This window comes from Leptodactylus fuscus, chromosome 3 (genome assembly GCF_031893055.1).
Source record: "Leptodactylus fuscus isolate aLepFus1 chromosome 3, aLepFus1.hap2, whole genome shotgun sequence".
In the NCBI taxonomy this organism is placed as follows: domain Eukaryota; kingdom Metazoa; phylum Chordata; class Amphibia; order Anura; family Leptodactylidae; genus Leptodactylus; species Leptodactylus fuscus.
In genome coordinates this window covers 187,549,904-187,562,882 of record NC_134267.1, presented here as the reverse complement: position 1 = coordinate 187,562,882, position 12,979 = coordinate 187,549,904, and the positions used below count along the sequence as shown (strand labels likewise).

The following is a 12,979-nucleotide window of genomic DNA, read 5'->3' as shown; positions in this document are numbered from 1 at the left end:
GCAGGGGGCAAACAACAAGTACTTATTTGTCCAACAGCTATCTAAGGGAGTCAAGGTGTTCGGGTGCAATTTGAAACCCTCGCCCCCAAGCTTACACTTACAACGTATTAGGAAATTGCTATTTGTACAATCCATTATATTATTATTGAAGTTATTCCAAATTTGACCCTTACCTGGAAGTCCTGCACCTATGCATGAACACAAGGCAATATCCGGTATAGAAGTGCAGAGTCATCAAACATTGCATTTCTTGGTTTAGTGAAGGCGTCAGTTCACATTACTGAAATCTTAGGCTTAGGTTGGGCCATAATACTCAGAACGGCCTGAAACACTTTCCTTTGCGGTCATCTTAAATATTTATTATTACTAAGACATGCATGTTATTGTTAAGCAGTTATTCCGACTCTCTAGATTTCACTGTCTGCAAGAATGGAAACATAACGGTGAAAAGATCAGAAGTCGCATAGCCGGCAACACAGAACATTTCTGAAAATCCGGCAAAACCATAGTAACCAATCAGATTGTAGAGATCTTCTTTCTAGGTTAGAGTATGAAATCCTATTGGAGATTGGTTGCTTTGGCCAGTGCTATATATTTAATGCTTTATAGCTTTTCATGAATATTATATATTGAAAAATCTAAATAATATCATTTTTGGTGTCATTTTGCAGTATAGATTTTTTTATTTGCTCTATTATGTGAGGACTTGAAAAAAAACGTAAAAAGGCACAATCTCAAAAAAGTTGACTATGAATTTATGTGCATGACATTTTCCATGGTCACCTAGTTTTTCGTCTCGGCACTAGTCTTTAGATCCATATTCACATCTATCTATCTATCTATCTATCTATCTATCTATCTATCTATCTATCTATCATATCTATCTTTTATCCATCTATCTATGTGTCTATCTTGTATCATATATATGTATCTATCTGTTTATCATTTTTCGTATCTATTATTAATCAATCTTGTATCATGTCTTTCTTATACCATATCATTCTTGTATATTTATCTGTCTACTTTGTATCATGTCTATCTTCTATCTATCTCCTATCTATCTATCTATCTATCTATCTATCTATCTATCTCCTATCTCTCTCTCTCTCTATCTCCTATCTATCTATCTATCTATCTATCTATCTATCTATCTCCTATCTATCTATCTATCTATCTATCTATCTATCTTCTATCTATCTATCTATCTATCTATCTATCTATCTATCTCCTATCTATCTATCTATCTATCTATCTATCTATCTATCTATCTATCTATCTATCTCTCTCTCTATCTCCTATCTATCTATCTATCTATCTATCTATCTATCTATCTATCTATCTCCTATCTATCTATCTATCTATCTATCTATCTATCTATCTATCTATCGTTTTGCTGACATAAGCATTTAGATATTTGTATTGGTTGGTTAACCCTTAAGCTTGTGGGTTGGACTGATATGATATAATTTTACTAGGAGCTGCAGTAAAAATGATTTTACCCACTTTGACTCCCAGACAATATTTAACCATTACTTCTCCTGAGTACTAGATGCTATTCTGCTTGATGCCATCTGGGTTTGCCATGCGCAGGCATCAATAATGTATTGTATTCTTGGTCTGGATGAGCAGAATTGGTTAATGTGTTATTCAATGAGAGCAAAGGAATTCTGCTATAGAAAGGTCAGAGGTTCTTATAGCCAAGCCAAAGGCCATTGGGAGATGTATATTAAATGCATGTCAGCCTGTGGATTGTGAAAGTAAGCGGTAGTCTATTAAAAGGGACATGGCATTTTAAGATGCCTGATCATTGAGCTCAGGGTCAAAGTTTATCTTTGGGTCAGTAACACATTCCTAGTCCAATTGTTGTACTTTTTTAGATGTCCTGAAATGGACTCTCACTGAATGATTTTCCAAACAAAATACTTGGTTTGAGCTATAAAAGGGAAGAAAAGACTATTTATGAAGAGGAATGAAAATAATGTACAAAATGCATTGACTTCCAAGTCAACCCTTTACTAAAAATGACTTATAGGCAGACTTCTTATAAAAATAAGAATATGTATTAGTATCCGACACTAGCTGTGTATTTAAGAGTATGTAGATGTGTGTCTATGTAACATTATCTATTTATATAGATGTAGGTGCTTATGTATATGTGTTATGTAGAGGTTTATATGTATGTAGAAGTGTATATGTAGGTGTATGTAGATATCTGTATATGTAGCTATTTATGTGTAGCTAGAAATTTGTGGATATTTATGTGTGTAGAAGTATATATCTATATATGTAGATGTTTCTATGTATGTAGAAGTGTATATTTATATATGTAGATGTTTACATGTATGTAGAAGTATATATTTATATATGAAGTTTATATATATATATATATATATATATATATATATATATATACGTAGAAGTGTCTATTGGAGTGTATGTAGATATTTTTTGGATATGTAGCTATTTACATACTGTATATGTAGAAGTATATGTTCATATACATGTAGACATATATAGCTACTTATATATATGTATATAGAAGTATATATTTTGGTTTATGTAGAAGTATATATTTATATATGTATATATTTATATATCTGTGGATAAATATATTTTTATCATACATGTATTGAAATGGGAAGAAAGCTTTGCACGACATCTTTTCGAGCTCAATATGGCAAACAGTAGTTACATTCAGCTATTGACTATAGCAAAGAGCAGTTCATGTACGCTGAATGGCCGCAGGCTCGGGGCATACACTTCAGAAACACGATGTTTATGTCTCTCTCACATGAGTCTGTGACATAATAAGATGGCTGGATATAGCAAGAACAAGTACTAAGGGGTTATTGTTACGGACATATTGGGAGAACCATATGGTCACGCGTGCTGTTACTAATCCTTGGAAGTAGTGATAATATTAGTTATTTTTGTTAGATAATGACATCATTCTGAGTTTTGTGTTTCATGATAAATATGAATTTAAACATTAAACATTTCATTTATACATTTGTCATTTGTTTTCTGAAAATCTTCAGAATGATAAATGGGTTAATCAGGATTGGGCACATGGTCCGACATACCGGCTACTCAAAAGTTTGGAAAAGCATGGAGTGAAAATCTGTCACCCCTACGTAACTAAGATGTGGGAGAATAGACTGAGGCTACATTCACAAATTCAGTTTTGGTGCATGCCAAGTCCAAGAGTGAATACACAACTGAGTATCTTTACTTTATCCTTTCCCTTCCCATTGTATCCATTCCTGGCTTTGGTTAAAAAGAAATGCACCAAAAATTGCTTGTGTGAACGCAGTCTTATTCAGACAAGTGTAGCTAAAAACACCTGTGAAAAATAGATGGGACAGTCCATTTTTTTCATGCTGTTTTGCATCCATTTACAACCTGTTTTTATGGATCCCTCACCGACTTGAGACTACTAATGGATCCATGATAAAGGGCAGAAATAGGTCATATGTATTGTATTTATTTTGTCTTCCATCACACGGCAGTTTTTGACATTTGCGTGATGATTATTAAATCTATACCGTAATAGATTTTTTGGTTTTATGGTGAACAAATCTAATTGGGTTATATTAGAAGATCCAGGCAATAAAATGTTCTTAACTTTGCAGCGAAGGACATCTTAACCTATAAGTAATGTCTACAGACTGAAGGTTACATTTGTACTTGGATTTTACACATACTGTCTACCAAAACGTCGCACCTTGAAGATGTTGTATTGTAGTGTGGAGTAGTGTCTGACGTTTATGTAACCTGTGCTACCCTCAGCATTACAGGGGTTAAGCAGTATTGTTATGTAGTGCATTAAATAGTTTGAGGATGCCCTGGTACTTGTTAGACAGTGTTTGGGGGCAGCTGTACGTTTTGCCTTCTTAGTCAAGTAATTTCTTTTAACAAAATGTTAAGCACAGATGGGGCTGTGGCTGTCACTTCCCCATTATTGTCTGTGCAGCTGTTGGGCCTCAATTCACTGTTTTATGTATTCAGACAGTTACTTAGTGGAGACTCTCTGAAAGCCTGGTCCAACCTCTAATCGCCAAATAAAATGGCCATTTGTCTCCTCTTCCTATTGTTTTGTTTTGGTAACACATGTCACAAGCTCAATTACCCAGTTCATTAACAGCTCCCACTGGACATGATGATGGGGGAGTCCCGATAAGGTAGCTGGTTGGCTATATACTGAATAATATACTCTTCCTACAACTGTAAACAAAAGTCTGGGGTGGACCTGAAATTTAATGAGCTAAAACTCTCACTTCATTATGTCCTCCCATCCATCCTGGTTGTGTATACATTGTACAACTAGGCTTACACATGCAAAATAAATAAATAAAAAAAAATCCCTAAACTAACAAATATACAAAGTAAAAAGTAGCATACCCAAAATAATAAAAAAAATCTATGCTGCATACACTATAATACAATGAAAATAGAATATTCCAATATGGTTGCTAATCATATAAATCAGACTTTCTTAGATATGACACAGGCTCTGGTATTAAAGTACACCTGAAAAGTTGGACGTTCATCTGTTGCTTGCAAGGTTTTTATTTTTTTCAGAAATGTAAAAGAATTTTAGCAATTTGTTCTCCGGTCCGGATTCTTTAGGGTTAGTGTTTAATTTAACTCCCTTCTTTTGACTTCCTAACTGGTGAAAAATATCAATAGCTCATTAAATTTATATATAACAATGCAGGATTTTCACAATTTCATGGCTTTTCTCAGTGAAATAATATTTTCACGGCTGACGATTTCCATGAAATTTGTCGCCACCGTGAAAAATAGACAGAACTATGGTTATTTGTGTGGACAGGATCAATGGAGCTTTCCTAGACACCCTGAGCACTGTGCTCATTCACATATAATGGAGCTTGCTGTAGACACTCACAGCACTGTTCTGCAATCCTGAGTAATGTTAAGAAAGTGAAAGGAGCAGCAGACATCACTGGAGAATTCTTAAGGCTCTTCTCAACTACAATAACTATAAGATACAATTAAATATTTTATATCGGCCATTAGGACAACAAATACACATTAATAATTCATCATAGAATACATTTACTATTAAGGTGATACTGATTATAATAAAAAATATAATAAGTATTATAAAAATTACAATGTAATAATTCATAAGTTGTGAAGCCTTCATATAGTCCTAAAAAAATCTCACTGCTGGAAGTGGATATGGAATCATATTTTAATTAGTCCAAACTGGAAAATTTTCAATTATTTAAATTTTAAAAATCGTCCTATTATTTGTGCATGCATTAAAAATCTGGATAATATATATATATATATATATATATATATATATATATATATATATATATATTATATATATATATATATATATATATATATATATATATATATATATATATATATATATATATATATATATTTATATATATACAAAAACATGTCCTAGAATTTTTCCATTTCCAGAGGAAGACACAATATTTTTAGGGGTAAATTTTTAGAACCTGGACAGTAAGCTCAGGTTATGCTTATGCTATTATTTATGACCTACTGGTAGAACTTATCCTATTTTATTATATCATTATGACAGTAAAGTACAACATATAGCCTAAATGTAAGAAAAATTGTCAATTTATTTTTCTTGATTTTCAACACATTTAATTTGGGATTACAAACTCAGATAGGAGATGGATGTATTCCAGAATTTTTTTTATTTTATTATGTCATTATAACGCCATATAAAGGCATATCATATTCATAAAAATATTTTACTTATTCATATTTTACTTATTATTTATGGGAGACGTGTATAATATATGGGAATAGTAACAAAAATGAAACAAACAAGTAAAAAGTAAAAAACTATTTTACAAGGTAATATGATCTCTCTTCCCTTGATGTCTATAGTAGAGAGTCATGATAAATGTAGTATTGTGGGGTACAGGGTGGGGTTACAACTCCAGGTGCTAAATGATCTAGAGTAGAGGGTCTTGGATTAACCCCTACTGTGAGCTTATTTCACACCCTCCTCTTCAGCCTCCCCCATTCCACCCCAAAAAAAAAAGAAACTTTCCATTCCTACCCCCTTTTTCTAGTCCAGTTTTCTTTGTGTATGCTACTCCCTGCCAGGCAGGTGTCAGAGGCCTGAATGCTGGTATAGACTCTGTTAATGGATACCACAGATGGAGCGTGGAAATTGGTAGAAAAGGCCCCAGCCACAGGCCATTTCTCGGGGGCCCCAACAAAGACAAACCAAGTAAGTCAACAAAAAAATCCTAAAAGACCACAAAAGCTGGGTGTCATTTACTGAAGGCTGGCAAGAGGAGTTATGTCCTGTGTAACATAAGTTCTTGTATTCGGAATGTGACACTTCATCTCCAAACATGGCTTGTGGTGTAACTCTTTTTGATTTATATAAATGGGGCGGCACTACTATACTGCGGCCTCAGTACTGTACAACCAAATTGTTAAAAGTTCAGAAAATCTGGGTCACTGTGAAACCCCACCACCTGTGTACTGTACAGTCATGGCAGCAAAAATGTCACAAATGTCATCAAACACCATCATATAAATGTAAAAGCCGGTAACCCTGCAAGAGTTGATAGTAACTCAGGCCATTCCCTTGTAATATAGTTGGTTATCATCCTATCTAACAAGTAAGATTAATAAAATAAAATATTCCGTAACCAAGGCGTAATATTATAGTAGAATTAACATGATAATTAGACTTTTATTGTCTATTGGTCTACTTTTGCTTTTTTTTTTAACAGTGCATATTTCAATTGTGCATTATTGTAAGAGCCTTAGAATTCAATACAGTTCACAAAATTTTTTTTTGTTTTTTTTTGTGGATTTATTCAAACCTACCATTTTTATGATTCGTAGAAATTTTTTCCATATTAAGATTGGGTCATCCTTTACACTATAATTTTCAAAGATTATATCTGTCCTGCTAGTTGCCTGTAACCTTTCTGAATCCTTGTGGCAAGCAATGGGTAAAGTCGTGCTCTCAAGACTCTGGCTTAGAAAAGGGATTTTGTTAACAATGAGATCAAGGGCAGAAAAGTTATCTAAAGCCAGCCTGGCCGGATTACAAAGTTCTGCCTTTTAAGAATAAGTGGCAGCATTGGCCTGGCTGTGAAGTTTAATTAAAAGAAGTTCCAGAATTAGAGACTGCTCCCATGTCCCATAACCCCTCGTGACCTAGGCCGTAGCCCCAGGAAATATCTGCGTGCACAGTACTGCAGCTCAGTGTCATAAGCCACTGGTCACATGAGTTTCTATAATTGAATATATATCTGAGCAGGACATAAAAGGACAAGACAAAATTGGTTGACGGAAGAGGTCACACTTTGAGTATGTCCTCGTGTACTGGAAAATAGCCATCATGTATTTCACCAAATGTTATACTGCAAATTTGTGACAAAATTTGTGGCATCCGCAGTGAAATCTGCAGAAAGAACTGACGTGCCCTGGGTTCAAAATATGTACAACATGTCAATTTCTGAGCTAATATATATATATATATATATATATATATATATATATATATATATATATATTTTGCTGTGTGTGGATGAGATTATCTATGAGTATACCCAAGTAATCTGCAGCGTATGTGAACATACCCTTAAAATGAAAGGGATAATGTATTTTACAGACAATACCTTTTACATAAATCTAAGCAGCTATAACATAAAGTCTTTATATACATTGAGTAAAATTGAACGTCTTTTATATCATTGCTTGAAGATAATTTCAAGAATCACTTACTCTACTACCATCCAATCCAATTATATAGATTTTGTTGACATATCTGTCATACACCATTATACTGCAGGAGATCCACTAGGATAACAAAGGCCCCAGCGTGGGACAAGCAATGATGTAGTACATACCATACGGATTTGGGTAAAATTGAATGATAAATAACAGCTTAGTGGATTGAAGAATAACCTCTGGCCAAATGTCCTCCCTTGTGCCTATTTTAAAGTACAAAGCCAGATACCGTGATGTTATATTTTCTCCGTTGGGCTTTACTACAAAGTTCCTGTTTGTTTTGTAAGACTGTAACACAAGCATAGCCAAGTTTTATTTAAAAAGTCACTGTTTTCTTTCCCATGGTCTGGATGAAGCAAACTTGATAGGCGCTGGTCTGTCATACAACGTATTTCCACCAGAGACGATTCTTGAGGTCCTCAGCTGGCTTTCAATGAGAAACGATATATCTTGCCAACATAGTCAACCACTAAATAACCATGAACAATATGTATCATCAATGTATGGGTTATAGCTATGGTGTATTTGATGAATTAATACTGTCACTTTCTGCTAATCGTGTAATGCTGGTTCACCTTGACATGTCGGAATACTTTAGGTGTTGACCTGTGTGATTTTCTTCCTTTCAGCTCCTTCATCCCCCCAGTCTGAAGAAGGTTCTGACATTGACTCTGAACCAGACCTCCCCTTGAAGAGGAAGCAGCGTAGAAGCAGGACCACATTCACAGCTGAACAGCTGGAGGAACTAGAGAGAGCTTTTGAGAGGACTCACTATCCAGATATTTACACTCGGGAAGAACTTGCTCAAAGAGCCAAGCTAACCGAGGCTCGAGTACAGGTAGAGAACACATTTCTGTTTATTTACTCCACAAATTGTATACTATGAACAAGGTGTCAACATTGTCAATGCGAGAAGTCGTCTATGTTACTACTGTCCAACCATATTATAAATCTGTGGCTCGACTCTTAACGTGTTTACTTTCCATACAGAAGGTCTTGGGTTTAGGACCCAGAAAGACATACTGAATTAATAAATAGAATAATCCTTTACATATTTGAAGGTCCCCTTCCCTAATAAACAAAACTCATGATTGAGTCTGTCTACGATCTTCATCTTTAAGAGGAAGATCATCCTTCCATCTTGTTCCACAACAATTCCAAATCCCATGTGCGTCTGTTCCCATGTTTTCACTTATAGAAGGCTGATAAAACAATACAGAGCAAAGTAGGGGATTAAAACCCATCATGTTAACACTGGTAATAAATGTTGTTGTGTTTCCATGAGCATTTATTTTCATAAGTCGATGACCCTTACCCGGCAAATGCAGGAGGCTTTTTCCAGCTGTTATAATGTGTCTTTAACCCTCTGACTTCACAACATTCCTTATGGCTTCCTCAGATCCCTAGAGACTCATAACCTGTCACACTATTACCATGATCTACAGTCTAACAAATTCCCCTGAACATCTAACATATGGGTCTTGAAATGAGCACAGCATGAAGCGGCATATCACTGTCAGTCAGGACCTCTTTGCTGCTGGAGAGGTGCACAGTGCATCGTATTACAGCAGCACGCAAGGAGTTAACTTGCCATAGAGGCTTTCTGGTTCCTTGTTGGTGCTTTTTATTAACCCCTTAAGGACCAGGCCATTTTTTGGTTTCGCATTTTCGTTTTTCCCTCCTCACATTTCAAGAGCCATAACTTTTTCATTTTTCAGTTCACAGAGTCACATGATGGCTTATTGTTTGCGGGACAAATTGTACTTTGTAATGGCATCATTCAATATGCTGTGCAATGTACTGGGAAGCTGGAAAAAAATTCAGAATGTGGTGCAATTGGAGAAAAAATGCATTTGCGCCATTTTCTTATGGGTTTAATTTTTACAGCGTTCACTGTTTGGTACAAATGACATGTTACCTGTGTTCTACGTGTCAGTACGAACGCGGTGATACCAAATTTATATAGTATTTGAAATGTTTTGATACTTTTAAAAAAATGATAAACTTTGCAAAATAGAAAAAAAATTTTGTGTCATCATGTTCTAACACCTGTAACTTTTTCATATTTCCATGTATGGAGCTGGTTGTGGTGTCTTTTTATGCGGGACAAGATGACGTTTCTATTGATACCATTTGGGGAAAGATCTGATGGTTTGATCACTTTTTATTCAATTTTTTATAGGAGGCAAAGTGTTGAAAAAAACGCTTTTTGGCTGTTTTTATTTTTTTTGCCGCTACGCCGTTCGCAGTACGGGATAAATGTTTTAATATTATAATAGTTCGGGCATTTTGGAGCACGGGGATACCTAATATGTTTATGTTTAATGTTCTTTAATTACTTTTATAGCTAATCTAGGGAAAGGGGGGTGATTTGAACTTTTATATTTTTTTTATTTTTTTAATACTTTTAAAAACTTTTTTTTTTCTTCTGTTACATTTATGATCAGACCCCTTAGGTACCTTGAAACCTAGGGAGTCTGATCGCTCATACTATTCACTGCAATACTACAGTATTGCAGTGAATAGGAAAATCGCAGCACTTCTATTAGACGATGCCTCTGGCATCGTCTAATAGATCTAGTGCAGAGACAAGCCTGGAAGCCTTCAATAGGCTTCCGGCTGTCATAGCAACCGATCACCGCCCTCATGTGACGTTCATGAGGGCGGCGATCGGGGAAACGTGGCGGCGCCCATGCCGCCTGCGCTGTTTACACGCTGCGGTCGCGTTTGACCGCAGTGTGTAAAGGGTTAACAGCAGCGATCGGCTCGGGCACCGACCGCTGCTGTTATTGGCAGGTCCTGACTGTATTATACAGCCGGCATCTGCCGTGTATGGAGCGAGCTCAGCGTGTGAGCTCGCTCCATACATCCCCATGCGACCCATGACGTACAGTTACGTCAAGGGTCGCTATGGGGTTAAAGGGACAATGCGACCTCATGAGACCGGTATAAATAGCTGGCTTTTTTATAGACCTACAACGATGATAAAACGTTTAAGTGTCTTACCGAAATGACTGATATTTGATCATTGGTTGTTGCGCATTTTGCGTCTATGAGTACACTGTGATCTTCACATAGGTTCCTTAGCTGCCACTGGTACAAGAAAAATTGGATATCAACAAATACACATCTAGAGTTGCATAGAAATAACATCTATCTATCTATCTATCTATCTATCTATCTATCTATCTATCTATCTATCTATCTATATCACATATAATAAAAGGGAAGCTGCACCTCGCTGACCCGCTAAGAAGGTTGTTCTTACTATAACACCATCCACGACACCACCAATCCCCACAGAAGACTCTTATCTACATACATTGTTATAAGATGCTGTCATTACTGTTGAAGACGTCCCAGGAGCCACTTGAAGACATTAGATGATGACGTGATCCCAATGGTTTCCATTTGTCTATTACAAAGTCGTATAACCTTGTTAAGTGGAAGAACAAATGACATTATTTCTTGCCTTGCAAGGGAGTAATAAACAAATCAGACATAGAACATACTTCTGTTCATTCCTATATTATGCCTTTTCCCAGACCATAAATCTCCATAAGGTGTCAACAATTATATTGATGAATCTTCCACGGAGGATACTGTGCATTATTTTGTATCAGCCTTTGGAATTTGTACCTCCTGTGTGACGCTTACCTTACAGTGTGCCCATCCCCCGCACTTACACAACATAGACGTCTCGGAGTCCAGCTGATTTGGTTTTCTCTATATAACTTGATATACAGAGGATTATTTCCATGTGCCTTCTCCGAATGAAGGATACTGCATATCAATGTGATGGGACATTCACTTATGTAGTCTATAACGGTCATAAACATTTCTCCTATAGGTGTGGTTTAGTAATCGTCGTGCCAGGTGGAGGAAGCAAGCAGGAGCCAATCAGCTAATGGCCTTTAATCACCTGATTCCAGGGGCTTTTCCACCTGCGGCCATGCCAGCTCTGCCAACGTACCAGTTATCAGAGACATCCTACCAACCTACATCCATACCACAAGGTAAAGCATCACGGATTCAGAGGTTAAAAGCAAACCATTGTAGCTCCTCATGTTACAACCTATTGAATATACAGATTTATTTTAGTAACTTAAAATAAGTCTTCCTTCTTTCTTGCAGCTGTGTCTGATCCAAGCAGCACGGTTCACAGACCCCAACCTCTCCCTCCGAGCAGTGTTCACCAAAGCAGCCTTCCTTCCAATCCTGAGAACAGCTCGGCCTACTGCCTGCCCAGCGGCCGGCATGGATTTTCCAGTTACACAGACAGCTTTGTACCCCCATCTGGGCCTTCCAACTCCATGAACCCCACCATTGGCAATGGCCTTTCACCTCAGGTCAGTGAAGTGTTTTCATTACTTTAACTGAGAGCCAGAACCGAACAGGCCGGGCACCTGAGGCAAAAAGGGAAGAAATTGCCAAATTCGAACCATAAAGCGTTCTTTATATGAGCCACATGATTCTGTTTTGCAAATTTCCTTCCCTTTTTTCCTCCTCCACCCCCGCACTGGCTACTTCAAAAGCTGTGGCTGGTAGGCTGTCTTTCAAGTGTTTTTCTTCCTCCAAAATAATATAGACCTTTCTGGAGTTAAAAATGACAGTGGCCACAAGGCAAAGAGTCAAAGGGAACTGTGCAACAAAGATCACAATGTCTTGTACGCAGCACACATCACGAGCAAGAGCTAAGCCTTATTTACTCCAAAGATCTTATAGATCTTCTGTTCCTTACAGTTCAGTGTGTGCTATGTAATGTGTGAAAACAAAACCGTCTATGGGGTGGATGATGTGTGTCCTAACTATATTGTGTTATTTATTACCCTATGTCTAGGACTATTAGCATAGCTGACATTGACTTTCCAGTCCAGAATCCAAATTTAAAAAAAAAAATTCTTCAGTCTGAAGGTCGATGTATAGGAATTTTGATACAATAATGTAATGTTAATTTTTGGATACAATTTTTGTCTGTAATAATTTTCTTAAGGAGCATTTTGAGGTTTCTCGGCCCTTTAAAAAACGCCCGCATCAATAAATGAAAGGAACGCCGTCACCTTGGGAATATATATGGTTCTCAAAGCGATAATTATACTGTTAATTTTCATTCAGAAGAGTTTTGGTGTTGTACTTGGGAATTCCAGTAAAATAAATTGACTTGGTAATTGAGTGTCAAAAGGTTGGTTGAATTTACTAC

General features: G+C 36.4%; 1 protein-coding gene across 2 annotated transcripts in view; it reads left to right on the top strand.

Annotated features, from left to right (window-relative positions):
- PAX3 (paired box 3) overlaps positions 1 to 12,979 on the top strand; it is a 69,996-nt gene that overhangs the window by 43,749 nt on the left and 13,268 nt on the right. For both annotated transcript variants that reach the window (XM_075268885.1, XM_075268884.1), the window contains exons 5-7: positions 8,409 to 8,617; positions 11,630 to 11,795; positions 11,914 to 12,128. In XM_075268885.1, coding sequence (XP_075124986.1) covers positions 8,409 to 8,617; positions 11,630 to 11,795; positions 11,914 to 12,128 — 590 coding nt within the window. The remainder of the gene's footprint in view (positions 1 to 8,408; positions 8,618 to 11,629; positions 11,796 to 11,913; positions 12,129 to 12,979) is intronic.